Below are 17,234 nucleotides of genomic sequence, written 5' to 3' on the forward strand. Positions count from 1 at the left end.
ACGCGGTCTGCACGTCCAGCACGAACGCTGGTCCAACTGAGGCGCCAGGTGGAAATGGCATGGCAAGCCGTTCCACAGGACTACATCCAGCATCTCTACGATCGTCTCCATGGGAGAATAGCAGCCTGCATTGCTGCGAAAGGTGGATATACACTGTACTAGTGCCGACATTGTGCATGCTCTGTTGCCTGTGTCTATGTGCCTGTGGTTCTGTCAGTGTGATCATGTGATGTATCTGACCCCAGGAATGTGTCAATAAAGTTTCCCCTTCCTGGGACAATGAATTCACGGTGTTCTTATTTCAATTTCCAGGAGTGTATTATTTATTGGTGGACCTTTGGAGTCACATATGACCAATCTTGTTCCACTCTTGAGTCATTACTAAAGAACGACACTGTGACAGTCATATATGGCAACACTGTAATTGGTTCTCATGGTTTTCTTCCATCAATCAAATGACAAGATCTCTCGCCCCACTGTTGTGTGCTATTTTGTGGTCCTCTAACAAATTTTCTTCGATTCGACATTTCTGTTTCACATTAAGTACATGCCATTATATCCCGTATGTCCTATGATACGCAACGTTAATGTCTCCTTCAACACAGGGCATTCATCTATAACTCCGTAACATGATTATCACTATGGACCAGATTTTTTATGTTTTTATGGAAAGGACCTTTATTTTCTTCGAATAGCCCTTTTTTAAAGTTTAAACAAACAATTTTAGCCTTTTTGGAGTCTCTTAATAAAAAATATAACAAACACAAATATTAAGATAAGAAATTTATTATAATTTTGACAGTAATTCTAGTTCTCTGTGGAAAATAAACAGTTAACTATTCTTTATATCAGCATTCAAAAAACGCGTAAACAATTGATATATTTACGTGTGTTACAATTATTTCTCTTTTTATACAGTAATGAAAAGTCTTTAACTGAATTTTTTTTTCATGTGTCACTCATAAAAACAACACTTGAGATGTGTGCCAATGTATGACCACAATCCGTGGCCCAACTCTACAAATAACAAGACATTTTATATAATTACATTTTGGTAGAGAATTACACAGCTAATCACATTTCTAACTTTTGTGAAATGAAACTTTTTCTGCTGGCTCTCAGAACATTTTTGTGGGCCAAGAAAGATCTCTCTACAGCAAAAGAGGTCAATGGTGCCTATTTCATTGAGGCAATTGGTTTTGGAACTCAATACAATCCACTTTCGAACTACTTCTCCTGAATAATTGGTGGACACTTTCTTCTTATCTTCACACTCAGGAGAATATTCCTTAATTTAGTGGTGCATGTTGTAGCTACTGAACCATGTACTTCCTCCAGATACATCAGCATCCTGAAGATTGTATCTACAGCACCTTTCAGTACTAGAGATGCAGAGTCTAGCCTTGAACTGCAACAGGTAGATGTTGGAAGTGAGCTCTTAAAAATGTCAAGCGTGCAACATTTTTGTTATTCTTAAAGGCCATCTTAGCTATTTTTCATGAAAGCTGATTCACTAGAGTTGATTGTGTCTATTACCATTTTGACTTTTTGGTAGTGTTCGCACATAACATAAAGCTGCCTAGAGCCAAGTACACCAGCAAGTATGTATGGGTTCTGAAAGGAGGGGAATGTTTGGAGCTATTTCCTTAAAGGACTGAATGCAGGAAGGAGCTTTTCTAATAGAGGAAATGATACTATTAACCTCAGGAAGATTATTTCTGATTTCCTTTGATACATGTCGTTGGTCGAGGGCAAGGCAGGTGCAGTGGATCATACTGGGCTATAATTCCTATAGTGTTGCTCCTGCTTTTAACATATAAGCAGCACAGTCTGTCATCAACAGCAAAAAATTCTCATCCCTATCTTCTTCTGGCCATAGGATGAGGTCATCACTGACTGTGATTTATCTTCTCCAATTCTTTGCACAGGAGTAGGTGAGATTTCCTGACATTGCAGAACCTAACTTCCTCACCATGACATTACCTATAAATCTTCCACAACCGTGGCCTCTGATACTGTCCCAGAAGTCCTTACAAGTAGAGTTCTTTAGCACATCCCACGGTACATTACCTACACTAAGGCCTCACACAAGTCTACATTAGAGCTGCCCACTATAATGCTTGTCATAGAGGAAATTGATGGTTGAATCTGTCACTTGCACTTTTTCCTAGTGATGCTCTTAATCTGAGATGTGGAATCTTTGTCTTGAAGGAAAAGTGATTTTATCATGGCTTACATGAAATTAAAACAAACAAACAAACACTTAAAAGATGACAGTAACTGCAAAATAAGAATGTGATCATGATAAATGACAGCTTCAGTTGAATCACATATGCATGTCAGTAAACTAATTTTAAATTTTGATTTGAAAATCTGAAATCAGAAGACTAAAAAGAAGATTGGTAAATAAAATGAATGATAAAAATAAGATGTATTTATATACTTGTTTTTAATAGGCTTGGCACAAAAATTACTCGGTCAACAGTTGTGAAATTGTAGTCTTCCTCAATCCCCTGTTACAAAAGATGAGTTCTTTATGATTTCTGATTAGGCATGACAAAATTACACTTAAATCTCACTACTTTTTGTGAGTCAACTCACAACAACTTTACTTCATACCTACAACAATAAACAAACTTAAGTGTCACCAATTTGTTCTCTTAATATACCTCTCCATTATTGGACAGCATTTAAGTAAGGGCTGGCTAGGATTGTCCCAATGCAGCAGTGCATGGACATATTCTCAGAGTGACAATGCAGCAACAGCGCATCATACACGGTGTTGGTTTCAGTGTGGGCTATATTTCACGTACCTTCCAAACAACGGAAATAACTAGAATCACGTGTATGCTACAGCAGAGTGCTGACACATTATCAGGTTACAAAGACAAGTGCCATTGCATCATACACATTCTTGATTTCAGTGCTGTGTATAAATTTATTCATTACGATTTTTCTTAAAATGTGCAAATTCACTTTATTGACTTTCCTTGGAGTTAATCTGGAAATCTATTTAAAACACTTTTTCTACAAAAGTCCTCTTTAGCCTGTGCTTCTTCTGTTTAAGCCCTATTTAGCCCCTTTTAGGCCTTTAAGAATGATTTAGGCCATTTTAGATTTAAATCCACATCCTGGTCTTTGATATCAGGGGTGACACAATAACAGGCTACAGCTCAATGACTACAAATCACTTCCTCGATCTTTCAAACCTAATACATTGTTTCAATGCTGCAGAACACAGGCATGTGCATTAGCCATCTCTTCTAATGATCTGAATTTCTGAAACTGCTTCACATTTTCCTTCATTTTCATTCATTTAATTAAGTCTTAATGATACTGTGACAAACTTGCATATCTTTAATTAGCTATTATTTCACAACCTTTCTGAAATCCCAGTCCACACACTTCAAATTTTATGGAGCATCAACAGAATTTCCTTGTTAAGTTCTTACTGAGGTAGTAGCTTCAGTGACAGTAATTTGCGCTATTTTAATTTGTGGATGGGTAAGTTTACAAAGTTTCAGACAATTCAGATTAAATAGTGGTACTCTAATCACAAGCTGATAAGCCATAAGTAACAATTTCCTGCTTTTTGTACAACTGACAGGGAGGAAGAAATCAAAGCAACACATTGTTGTGTCTACAATATTTTGAAGGAAAGTTGCTACTCACCATATAGCGGAGATGCTGAGTCAACAATAGACACACACACACACACACACACACACACACACACACACACACACACACACACACACACGACTGCAGTCTCAGGCAACTGAAACAACAGTAGGCCATGTGGTTTCAGTTGCCCAAGACTGCAGTCGTGTGTCAGAGTTGGGTTTGTGTGAGCACATGGGTTGGGTTGGGTTGGGTTGTTTGGGGGAAGAGACCAAACAGCGAGGTCATCAGTCCCATCAGATTACGGAAGGACGGGGAAGGAAGACGGTCATGCCCTTTCAAAGGAACCATCCCAGCATTTGCATGGAGCGATTTAGGGAAATCACGGAAAACCTAAATCAGGATGGCCGGACACGGGATTGAACCGTCGTCCTCCTGAAAGTGAGATGCGTGTGTGTGTGTGTGTGTATCTCTGTCTATTGTTGACAAAGGCCTTAACAGCCGAAAGCTATAATTGTGTGAGTCTTTCTGTCGTGCCTATCTGTGACTTAGCATCTCCACTATATGGTGAGTAGCAAGTTTCCCTCTCATAATATTGTTACATTCCATCCTGGATTTTAAATTGTTGTGTCTACAATTATTTATTGAAAACATATAAAAGGAGAAAGAATAAATGTGGGAGAAACAATTTATCTAATGGTTTACATGCCCTCCTACCACGGTTGAAGCCGACTGTGAGAAACTGCACATTTTCATTGCACAGCATTTTCTTTCTCACAGTTGGCTTCAACAGAAAACTTGTACATTGTTAATTTTAAAAATGTACAGCCTATGGCATCTTTATATATATTAGAGTATCATGTAGAAATCTGAAGTAAATCAATCAAGATCTTTGATAACAATGTTCCAACTATACATATAACATGTATATTGAAATATATGTAATATATTTAAATACTATAGACCCTGCACCAGTCCAAATGTTCATTACAGTACTATGTGAAAATTTGAAATAAATCAATCAAGAATTTTTTGGGGGTTTTGGTAACAATGTTTCCCCTTTATACATTACCTGTTTGTTTATGTTTTGTATATATTAAAAATATGTAGCCTGTATCCATCTGCATGTTTATTAGAGAATTGTATAAAAGTTTAAAGTAAACAAGCCAAGTGCTTTTCGAGATTTTTGGTAACAAAGCCTGTATTATGGACACACAACACCGTGATTCCAATACAACATTAATTTTATTTTTTCTCCAAGGCACGTACATCATGGAATATAAAACATTAATTCAAGAATAATCAATATTTCCAGAGTCTATAACTACAAATATCAACCCGCAACACCCTCCCCACCCTGGTCAACTTCTAGAGGAATGACCAGTTGAACGGGGCGTGAAATTATGGATCCTTCTGAAGTTCATAAGGTTACAGTTCGTATTTTTCCCATCTCTTCCTTCATGAAGATCTTCTATCCACACCTTCCTCCACATGTGTCGTGGACGAACATCCTCTTGTAGAAGAACGACATCACCCAGCTGGAGTCTTCCTGAACCTGGTCTTGGTTGATGAGTTTCATGGAAGTTTTTGAGCAGGATCAGATATTCTTTCTTCCACCTGTTCCAGAAGTGTTCTACCATCTTCTGCAGCCGTTGAAATTCCTTGAACAAGTCCTTTCTAACTGGTGATTCTGGACCAGTAGGTAGTGTTGTGAGTCGATCACCTACAAGGAAACATGCGGGCGTCAGTGGATCAGATTCCTCTCCCCCTTGCATAATTGGTCTAGAGTTTAGTGCTGCTTCTATGCTGACCAGGATTGTGTTGAGACCTTCTTCGTCCAACTGTGACTGTCCTAAAACTTTTCTCAGGCAGTGTTTGACAGATCCCACCATCCGTTCCCAGAATCCTCCCCACCAAGGCGCGTGTGGGGTGATGAATTTCCAAGTGATGGCTTGCTGGGCGAGGTACTTGTGCATCTTGCTTGCCATGAGAGCCTGCCAGAGCTCCTTCAGCTCTAAGCGCGTGGCATGGAAGGTAGTAGCATTATCAGTGCAAATTGTGTTGGGCACTCCTCGTCTTCTGACAAACCTTTGTAGGGCTTGAAGAAATCTGTCAGTTGACATATCTGAGCTTAGTTCCAGGTGTATGGCTCGTGTTGTTGCGCATGTGAATAGAGCCATATACACTTTCTTCGTAATATGTCCTTGTCTGACATATAATGGACCAGCAAAGTCAATACCTGTTACTGTAAATGGTTTCAGTGGTGAAACTCGTTCAGCTGGTAATGGGGCCTCAGTTTGTTGAACAACGTGAGCTTTCACCATCTTACAAGGTAGGCAATGGTGTAGAACATGTTTAATTGCCTGTCGGGCTCTAAGGATCCAGAATTCTGTTCTCAGTTCAGATAACACTATGTTTACTCCAAGGTGATGCAAACGAATGTGAGTCTGCTGGATCAGTAAACGTGTGAAATGATGATGTCCATCAAGAAGAATCAGGTGGCGCTGATCTCTGGTTAATTCTGCAAACTGCAGCCGTCCACCGAGACGAATAAGACCATTATCCAAGAATGGGTTGTAGCGAGCTATCTGAGAATTACGTGGTAGAGGCGTGTTGTTGTATAGTGCATGCAGTTCGAGCGCAAAATGTTGCTGTTGAACAACTTGAATCCAGTAAGTGCGTGCTTCACCCAAATCTGATGCTGTTAGTTCTCCAGATGTTCTGTTTTCTTTCAATAAGTGCCGTTTAAAGTGAAGTACCCATCCTGTAACTCTTAACAGCTTGAAGTAGCTACTGTACCGTGTAGCTGTTAAAAAAGGAATCGTCGTTTGTATCATGGAGACATGGTCTGTTAATTTCTTCTTTTCTGGCAAGGAGTGCTCCTCCGTCTGTAAAATTCGAGGCCACTGTGTTCTTTTCTTTGTTAACCAAGCAGGTCCATGAAACCATACAGAAGCGTGGTGAAGTTTATCTGCTGTGGTACCTCTGGAGGTTAGATCAGCTGGATTTTCGTCACCAGGGCAGTGCCTCCACTGTGACGGATTTGTTAGTTGTTGTATTTCCATAACACGGTTTGACACAAAGGTTTTCCATCGATTAGGGTCATGTTGTATCCATCCTAAGGCTACAGTTGAGTCAGTCCACAATGTTGCACGACTTGCATTATAGCTCGTGGCCTTACAGAAATAATGAAGTAGTCTTGATCCAAGAAGTGTCGCTAGAAGTTCCAGCCGTGGAAGAGTTATTTTTTTGATAGGAGCTAGTCGGTTTTTACTGCAAACTAAATGGACTGATACCATATTTGTTGTGGTGCACCGTACACAAAGGACTGCTCCGTAGGCCTTTTCTGATGCATCGCAAAAGACATGGATTTCTGGCTCAGTGTTTTCAGATACACCAACCCATTGGGGAATTTTTATGTGTGAACATGATGGCAATGTTGATACCCACATTCGCCAGCATTTGCTAAGATCAAGGGGTAAAAGCTCATCCCATTCAATTCCTCTTGAATAAATTTCTTGAAAAATTATTTTTGCAGTGAGGGACACAGGCGACAACAAACCCAGTGGGTCATAGAATCTAGCAGTGTTTCATAGTACTTCTTGCTTAGTGGCAGGACGATTTATAACATTGTTGGTAACATTGTTGTGAACAACACTGAGCGTATCAGTCTGTGTGTTCCAGTGGACTCCCAGTACCTCCGTATCTGTAGTGTTTATGACACCTTCTGATTGCCATATTCCAATCAGTTGGCTTGAATTTGTGGCCCACTTTTCCATTGGTAGACTGATCTGTCCCATGAGTGATGTAAGCTCACAATATAAGTTAATTACAGCATTGTCATCTTTAGCACCTGCTACAAAATCATCCATGTACATATTATTTTCAACAAGTAAAGCAGCTTACAGAAAATTCGTTTTGTGCATTACAGCAAGTTCTTTCAGCGTGGCTGCAAGAAGAAACGGACTGCAGGTAAGTCCAAAAGGTAGCCGGGTGAAGCGGTATGTAATCCTTTAGTCAGTTGTAATACAGTTTCCTTGTTGATTTATGATTACTTTGTACCAAAAAAACCTTGTGAGATCTCTATCTTTCCTGTGAACAACTAACTGTAGAAATGCTTGTTTGATATCGGCAATTAAGGCTACTCGATGTAGACGATATCTCAGTAATATTGAAAGAATGTCGGGAAGTAAATTAGGACCTATGTCTAAAGAGTCATTGAATGAACGAGCATTCTGGTTGTGCGACGAACCATCAAATACAATCCTCCATTTGATGACACCTAACTTTTCTTTCTTTACTGCATGATGTGGCAGACAAAATGTGTCACGCAATTTCTGTCCAAAAGGGGTGACTTCCACATGTTTCTTCTTGATGTGTTCTATCATTTGCGCCTCGTAAATTTGTTTCAGTTTCTTGTCCTTTGTAAATTTTTTCTCCAGTGAAACAAATCTCTTCTCTGCTTGCTGAAGATTATTAGATAACATAACGTTGGGTTTTCTGGGGAAAGACACGACTCTTCTTTTGTCTTCGATGCAATAGGATTTTGAGAAATCTTGCAATAACGCCAATTCCTTCTGATTCAGAGTAGTTGTTTCATCTTCTGTGATTCCCATTGTTTCTAAATTCCAGAAACGTCATAAAATATCATCTGTTGTTGTCGCTGTCTCTAAACTGATGTAGTTTGCTGTCACAAGGTTAGCCGTGGTGCTTGATTTGCTTCCACTAAGAATCCAACCTAGAATGGAAGGTACCAGAACAACTGATGACGTTAGTCGAATCCGAGGGGAATCTTTAACGATTTTCCAATAGTAATCTGCTCCGAAATAACTGATGATGGTCGAAGTAGAGAGGATATAAAATGTAGACTGGCAATGGCAAGGAAATCGTTTCTGAAGAAGAGAAATTTGTTAACATCGAGTATAGATTTAAGTGTCAGGAAGTCATTTCTGAAAGTATTTGTATGGAGTGTAGCCATGTATGGAAGTGAAACATGGACGATAAATAGTTTGGACAAGAAGAGAATAGAAGCTTATGAAATGTAGTGCTACAGAAGAATGCTGAAGATGAGATGGGTAGATCACATAACTAATGAGGAAGTATTGAATAGGATTGGGGAGAAGAGAAGTTTGTGGCACAACTTGACTAGGAGAAGGGATCGGTTGGTAGGACATGTTCTGAGGCATCAAGGGAGCACCAATTTAGTATTGGAGAGCAGCGTGGAGGGTAAAAATCGTAGAGGGAGACCAAGAGATGAATACACTAAGCAGATTCAGAAGGATGTAGGTTGCGGTAGGTACTGGGAGATGAAGAGGCTTGCACACGATAGAGTAGCATGGAGAGCTGCATCAAACCAGTCTCAGGACTGAAGACCACAACAACAACAACAACAACAACAACAACAACAATCTGCTCCGATAAGAATCTCGATGGGAAGATCTTCTGCACCATCTCTTAGGACCGCAAACTGAAGTCCCCGTGTGCGTACAAGTTTTCTTAAATCGGAAGGCACAGTTGGGTGCCCGGAAAATGAGTATGTGCTTTCAAACGCAGTCATAGACGTCTTGGAATTAGTCCATGTACCCTGTAGTGTGAATTCTACGACTCTACGATGCGTTGAAGTTGCGGATGGCATTTCAAAGGCGTTAACAGATAGATCATGATGTTCTATAGTTCTTAAATCTAGCTCATCAATCAGGAACTTGGAAATGAAGCTTGACTGACTACTGCTATCCAGAACGCAGTGAGTAAGTTTTCTTAATCCTGCGGGTCCACTGACCCAAACTCGAGATTTCTGAAGATAAGTAAAACCTGCTGAACTTACACCGATTCTCCCTACAGATGTAGAGCTAATTTGCTGAGAAGATGAAGAAGAGGCAGCAATGTCAGTACAGCAGATAGCTTTGTGATGACTTTTCTTGCACTTAGAACACGAGACCTTGCCCTTCTTACTGCAGTTTCTAGCATTATGACCTCGGTTTAGACATATAAAACAGCGATTATCTTGCTTTAGTTTATTGATACGTTGTTGGCTGTCAGTTACTATGTTGCAGTCTTGGGCCCAATGAGAGAGAGCTTCACAAAATATGCAATATGGTTGTATCGGTACTTCTCGTTTAGGCTTACACGGGTTTTTCACTTGCTTTGAATTTATGTGAAGCACTGCTACAGTGGGCGTGAAGCTAGGAGATGACTGATATTCTGTACGAATCTTTTGTGCAGTGAGAGCACCATGAACTTCTTTTTCCAAAAAGTTAATTAGTTTCGGTACATCTCCTTCCGCTACTTCGGTTCTTCTAGCATGAATGACCTATTTCTGACACATTTCAGCGGGAAATGCACACAGAATTTTCAGAGTGAGAATTTTACCGTATGCCACGACGTCTTCTCCTAAGGCACGCAGTGCTTGAATACAACGGTTACATTCCAGCAATGTACTGTTCAGCGTTTCAGGTGTCGCTGACTGTACAGGCTTTAGCACATCCAAATAATCGAGGTGCACCTGTATAATGCGATTGCTATCTCCGTATCTATTCAATAAAATTTTCTTTGTTTCTTCATACGTGTTAGCCATTATAGGTATTCCATCTACTAGCAACTTCGGTTCGCCTGATAGATACCCTCGTAGGAAAACATATTTGTTTACTGTAGAAAGGGATGGGTCTTTATCAATGGTCGATTCAAATTGTTCCCACATTTCGACATCTCCACAAAATGACTCAAGCTTAATTGCTGGTAGCTTGACAGAGTGGAATACAGTTGGTTGTGTGAGTACTGGTGGTGACGAGACATTCATCTGCGACGTTGAGGCTGAAAGCTTGTAATCAATTGCTTTTGTAGCCTTCTGTATAGCGCGTTTGACTTTGTCTGCATATTCCTCACAGCTCAGCACATCTGCATTGTATTCATCGTCAGAGAGAAAATTATGAATAGAGTCATCTAATGAAACGAGCTTCTCTAGAGTTTCTTGAAGACGTTCCCTGTAATGTTCAAAGTCATCAAACAGGCTTTCTGTGGTAAGAGCATCAACAGCCGAACAAAACCGCGTAGCATTAGTCCTCTCCCTAGTTCGCTTTCTTTTGAAGTTTGCTACCTGTATCTCTGATTCGTCCTGCATTACGTCTTACTAAAGACAGTTGTTTTAAGATTGTTTACGAGTGCACTTGTGAATAGCTGAAACGTTTAACACGCAGCGTATGCGCAAACGTAAGTGAACGAAAACCTTTTAATAAAACTAGCTACTCTGAGTGCAAGTTTCAGGCTTGCAATACAAAGGCGCAAAAATTGTTTTGAAGCAACCAGTTCATGCTATCATATTATATTGGAATGGACTTAGCTTGTGCTGCGGTCCGACGTCGTCTCTTGTTTCCTACAGCGTGAAGTAAGCCGTTAATTGTTGAAATCATGCAGGAAATCGCAATTTCTTCCCGGGTTTCGGCACCAAAATATTACGGACACACAGCACCATCATTCCAATACAACATTAATTTTATTTTTTCTCCAAGGCACGTACATCGTGGAATATAAAACATTAATTCAAGGATAATCAATATTTCCACAGTGTCTATAATTACAAATATCAACCCGCAACAGCCTGTATCTGTTGGAATGTTCAATAGAGTATCATGTAAATAGTTGAAGTAAATCAGTCAAGAACTTCTTGGTATTTTTGCTAACATTTCCCCATTTGTGTAATATATATTTGTTTATATAGCATGTGTAGCCTATGTGCATCTGTAGGTTTATTAGAGTATCCTGTAAAAATTTTAAGTAAATTGGTCAAGAACATTTTGAGATGTTTGGTAACAATCTTGAACAACAAACTGTATTTATATAGTAATAGTACAGATTTTCTTTTTATGTACCATAAGTATTAAAAAGGAAACATAGCCTATGCCTGTCTGATCATTTGAAGCAAATCAGTCAGCAACTTTGAGGTTTATGGTAAGAATGTTAAACACTGATTTGTCTTTATATAGTAGTATAGATTTAACTTTGATCTCTTATGGCCATCAGAAGAGGATTCTCCATCATCTTCAATCTGCAAAGTATTTTCTGAGAAGCTGCAAAATGAAATAAGGGATATACTAAAGCAACAGTTTAACATACTCCACATTAAATTCCATTTTATTTACAAATTATATCTTGTACAAGATACAATACTTGATTCACACTTCACTAACAGCCCAACTGGCAAAAACTTTACTGCAAGATGAAAATTTTATTTACTCTGTATACAATCTCCTAAGTGGAACTGTGGTCAGATAATGGTTAAAACAACTTGAAAGTATTTACCAGGCTAAAGGACGGAACACAAATAATCAAAAAGATAGTAAAAACACTAGCTAGTGGAACCAAATATTACTGAGCTTGAAAAAGGAAAACAAAAAGATGGAGGAAACTGGACTAACAGGTAGATTACAGATTGTCACTTCTCAAAGGGGAACATGGCAGGAGAAGGAGCAAGAATTGAGCATCAGTGAAATGCCAGCTATCAATTCATTAATCTGACACTGCACTTCCTCAAAATTGAACAGATGATTACAAGACTTAAATGCAGCATACGGAATTCACACTAATGTATGCAATAAAATTTATTTTCCCCCACCTGTGATATCTAGAACCATACAGAAACAACAAATGAAGTTTGGTTCAAGATACCTTTGATTTTATATGTACTAATGACTACCTGCCATGAAAAATATCACAACACACTGCTTGAAATTGATACTAAATAAATTCAAATATTACAAACCATTGCAGTCAGTCACAATGGAAATAATGAAATGGAATGCCTATGAGCTATAACAAATATAGCAACATTACAAAATATTTTAAAAAATAGCTTTTTTTTTTTAATCTGCACTGCTGGTGCTCTGAAAACTTTTGTTTTACAAAATCATTGAGCAACGACTTAGCTTATGGCAGTCATTTAAAGTATTGATAATGTGTTACTATAATATATGGCAAATTACAGTGTTTCTGAACTACAAGATGCCACATTTATTACTACATCGTTACGAGATGTTATTCTCTGATTAACTCCATACTGCTATCACTTCCATTGTTATTTATCATTTCAGGATCACTTGAGCCTGATCCACAAGGCTCATCACTGACGCCTTCAGTCTTGGATTGCACTCCTGTACCACCTTCCTCTTTTTGAGGCATCTGCCAAGAAGGAATTGCAGTTGATACTAATGGGGTCTGTTTTGGCACAGGAAACTGTGACCTAAAAAAGATCCAGAAACATCAGTACTATAATACATACCCTTTTAATGAGGTAATGGCTCAAAATGATCTAAAGTGGGCAGACCATTAACTGTCACTGTAAGCAAATATGGAGACAAATAACAGGAGTAGCTCATATAGTAAAAAAATATGGTTCATGTAAGAATAATATTAACATATAAATACAAATTTTAATTATAAAATCAGTTACACCACTAACTTAGTTACTTATTCATCTAGGAATCATCTTAAAATGATATAGGATTTGTCATCATAATACAATGAAAATAAGTAGCTCAAAAATATACAAATACACAGAATATATAAGTATGCTTTTATAAGGATAGGAATAAAGTAAAGCAGTCATCAATCCAAAGATTGTTTTGAACACCATAGTAGTGTACTAGGCATGGTCCTGTTGGAGGTGGTATGGCGATGCCTTCCTCCAACTTTTGAACTGATTTATCCAGCTAGTTATAGGGGGACCCATAGTTTCTGTACCACAGTGCAACTTGGCATTTTTCACATCAATTAACATTGCCAGAGGTGAAAGAAGTGATAAGTGACTGATAAAAATCTTACAATTAACTGGCGACTGAGCTTGCGATCTTTGGATGTGAGGCACTTTAACACTCAGCCACCAAGCCATAAGGATAGGACTTGACCTAACAATAATTCACGAAAAGCATAAGAGAATTGTACTCCTTTCACAGACCAGAGGGATCTAAAATATTTCAATGCTTAAATAAGTTGAGCCTCAAGCTACGTTTTAACCTGAATCTACAATCCGACACATTCAACCTATCAAGTGTCACTAATACTCAACATCAACAACTCAATGTGACAACACCTTCATACATTATTAGAAATTTCTATCAGCAATGTAATCATGGTACATCAACAAAAACTGAACAATGAATTAATAACAAATTCAGAGACAGAAGGCAATGTCCAGATCATCTTCTGGGTACAAATATGAAAACCACTGAAGATCTAAATAAGAAACGCCATCTGATTAGGATAATCAGAAGTTAATAATTTTCCTATTATTTAAATCTCTTTCCCAATTTTGACATACTGGTGTTAGTTTGGTATGGGCTTTTGTCCTCCTAGCTGGGAGTGCATGTACTCTTCACTCTCAATTCACAATAGGAAAAGAAACTGCCTCGAATTTGACACATGCAATCAGACTCTAACCATAATTTTGGAAACTTCTGTGAAATGTTACACTATCAAGAGGCACCAAAGCTTCCACTCTTCCAAACTTATGAATGACGAACTACAGCAGTAATGTCATGACCAATATTCCTAAATATAGCTGTTATGTGACAGCCTTGTAATACAAAGAATCATATAATCATCTTCCTTTATTATAATTTCATCCAAATTTATTATCATAACCATTGAAATAATTATTTTAAGCCTTAGTTACTTAATACATGTTGTCAATATTATTGGTCATTTACTGCATCCTGTCATAATCATGTTTTTAAGAGTTCCTGGTCATTTCAGCAAAAAGAATTATCTCCACCCAGAAATGTTTCCTCATGTCTGTATCACTGCCATCATGTGATTTCTTCCTTAAATCAAAAATACCTATGTCAACCATGGTACCAATTGTCCCAGACTGGTTACGCATCTACTCTTCAGAGTACATAGATTTCGCAGCTCATTAATCATCATAAACCAATTTTTTATGTAATTACATCATCTTTTCTTTCATTTGAATGCACGTAGAAAGAGTAAATGTTCACAAACTGTGTAATCAATGACAATATATTTCATTTTACAATTACATAATTTTACATATTTCACTATAATTACACATTGTTACATATTTTACCTTTATGCTGGATAAAATTAATTATTATTTCATTTTTACCCTTCATATTTCCACACATCCTCACAAGACCACTCACTTAGAAAAATTGCACATGCAAACTACCATAAATTATTTCTAAAACTCAGATTCTAGTTCAATAAAATGTGGCTATTTGTGCTTTGCATTGCATTATGAAAGACGTGCTAATGCTTAATTTTCTATGATTTAGAATTCCTTTTCTTAAAAGGAAATCATATATAATAGCCATTTCTGAGTGTAGTAAAGGGCTTCATGTGCTGTCAACATTGGCAGTAGACCAAACAAATGACTAATGGCCGAGAGTTTTTCAACTAGTAGCACTTCTACCAAATTGAACAAGAAGGAATGTGCACCAAGAAAAGTTTGCCAAATAGTATTTCTTAAGAGCTCATAACTGTCCGTTTTCATGATGACTACTGTGGCATCCAAAATTATCACTTAAATTATTTTGGTTGTAATGGGCAATGCTTTCATTACTGATGGTGGGATTGTTCTATAGTGTGCAATAAGCAGATTGAATGCTGTATGAAATCACAACTTCAGGAACATACACATAGTGATGTGTACACAAAGAACAAAGCAGTGCAAATGTCTAAATAGCAACCACTATGGTTTCTTCGAACATTCCATGGCAGAAACTTCACTTGTCTGAATTTCACATATTTCCACAAAAGTACTGTCAGCCACAAATTCCTGATGAATCAGCTGCATGGAAAAACTATTTAGAGTTCTGTTACCAGGAGGCCCTAAAAAGCATGTGGCATCATATAAATAACCACCATATATGGATAGCCACCAACAAAGTAATGGATGCACATGGACATTTCAATGGCAGTTTCATTGTTGATAAACTTGATGGGGAAGAACCCTCAAAGCCATTATTGATTTCCGGTAAAGTGTTGGAAATACAAAAATCATTCAACAGTAACTCATTTTGTGAATTACTGTCTTAAAGTGCTGCAGCCTGAGGGAATTCAAGAAGAAAAAGTTCTTGTTATGTATTTGAGTGCCAGGGCCTACATGCTGAGGGCACCAAATGGCCTACGCAGGTTCTATCCACATTTAACCCACTTCCATCTATCTGGCCTACCTACTGTAACATATTGTCAAAAGTGCACAGCAGATACCCGGATATAAATAAAATAATTTCATACTTCAAGAAGTCTTTCTCAAAGCCTCAGGTCATGTGTCACTGTATACAAAACTGCTGCCTTATCCTGTTTTTATAATTAACATTTTCAAGCCATGAAAACTGTGATTAATTAATTTCTGAGACAATCTTCACTTTTAGTATGGGAGGGACAAAATTCTTTCACTGAACCTAAAGCCGAAAATGCTCAATCTACATCCAAAGCAACTTTGGCTTCCTTGCCAACAGCATTAAAAATTAAAGTCCAGCATTGCTTTTGTAGAAATTGTAGAGAATTTCAACTGGAAACTGACTGACATTAAAGCTGATAATGGGGAGAGGGTAGTATATCAGTATTATGCTGTTTTGGCAAAATATCCAGACTACTCAACTGCTGCTAAGATATACAATATCCCCTGTGTCAGAAAAGACATCTCTCCAAGAATATTTCATCTCCAAAAATTTGCACCATCAACATTCTGTGATGTGGAGTGATCATCTTACTCCTACAGAAACTTTCTTGCTGATCAGCAACATTCTATGAACTGCAGAGAATTTGGGAAAGTACCTGGTTGTTCATTGCACTTAAGAAGATAAAGGTAAGGTAAGGTATCTCAGTAATTCCTGTGAAGATGGACACTGTATTGAACAGATGTGATCAAAAATACTTTTATTTTATTAGCACAATATCGACTTTCAAAATAAAGAACTAACTAATGTAAAATGTACCTTTTCTTAACAATATTATAAGAAGGAAAGCTGCTATATATAGACACACACACACACACACACACACACACACACACACACACACACACAAACGCACGCATGTGCGACAGAAGTATCAGGCAACTGAAACCACACAGAGAGCAGTAACTTTCTTTCTCATAATATTGTTACATTCCATCCTGGATTTCCCATTGTTTGAGCTGTACCTTTTCTTAATACTTATCATGTTCCTGGTATGTTTAAGTGTGCATTAAGATAATATGGTAGGCTATGGTGTATGCCAGAATTTCATTTCAGTTGGAATTATTGTTTTACGTAACATATTAAATAAAATATTTTCGTCATACTACATAAAAAAACGATCAAGGTTATATAGTAAGCAGCATTCCAATCCCTGCACCACTGTCAGGTGGGAAGGGGGGGGGGGGCATTACATACATGAATTTATTTCAGGTTAAAGAGTAACTCCAATTAAGGCTACTGACCTGGGTTACCAGTTTCCAAAAAGTCAGCAATTAGTACCATATTGTCTAAAAAGCTTAACAGCCTACTTCTGGCCCTTCTCTCTTGTGTTACAACTGGAGCTTTCTCTGGATGTTAAAGCAGTCTGCTGATCACACACACTTTTACTTGGCCCCTGAGCAGAGGATGCTGGAAGCAGAA

At 38.0% G+C, this 17,234-nt stretch overlaps 2 protein-coding genes across 2 annotated transcripts in view; both read right to left on the bottom strand.

The window, feature by feature from the left end:
- Positions 1-4,982: 4,982 nt before the first annotated feature.
- Positions 4,983-5,744, bottom strand: LOC126252477 (uncharacterized). The gene has a single exon (XM_049953372.1). It carries the CDS (start codon positions 5,742-5,744, stop codon positions 4,983-4,985), a length of 762 nt encoding a protein of 253 aa, XP_049809329.1.
- Positions 5,745-11,720: 5,976 nt separating this feature from the next.
- Positions 11,721-17,234, bottom strand: part of LOC126251377 (peroxisomal membrane protein PEX14) — a 52,292-nt gene continuing 46,778 nt past the window's right edge. The window contains exon 5 of the mRNA XM_049951761.1: positions 11,721-12,853. Coding sequence (XP_049807718.1) covers positions 12,649-12,853 — 205 coding nt within the window. The 3' untranslated portion in view covers positions 11,721-12,648. The remainder of the gene's footprint in view (positions 12,854-17,234) is intronic.

The sequence above is a fragment of the Schistocerca nitens genome, chromosome 4, assembly GCF_023898315.1.
Source record: "Schistocerca nitens isolate TAMUIC-IGC-003100 chromosome 4, iqSchNite1.1, whole genome shotgun sequence".
NCBI classification, from domain to species: domain Eukaryota; kingdom Metazoa; phylum Arthropoda; class Insecta; order Orthoptera; family Acrididae; genus Schistocerca; species Schistocerca nitens.

Excerpts from the sequence above, each read along its gene's own strand:
- LOC126252477 (XM_049953372.1), bottom strand. The coding sequence starts at position 5,744 with ATGTCAACTGACAGATTTCTTCAAGCCCTACAAAGGTTTGTCAGAAGA.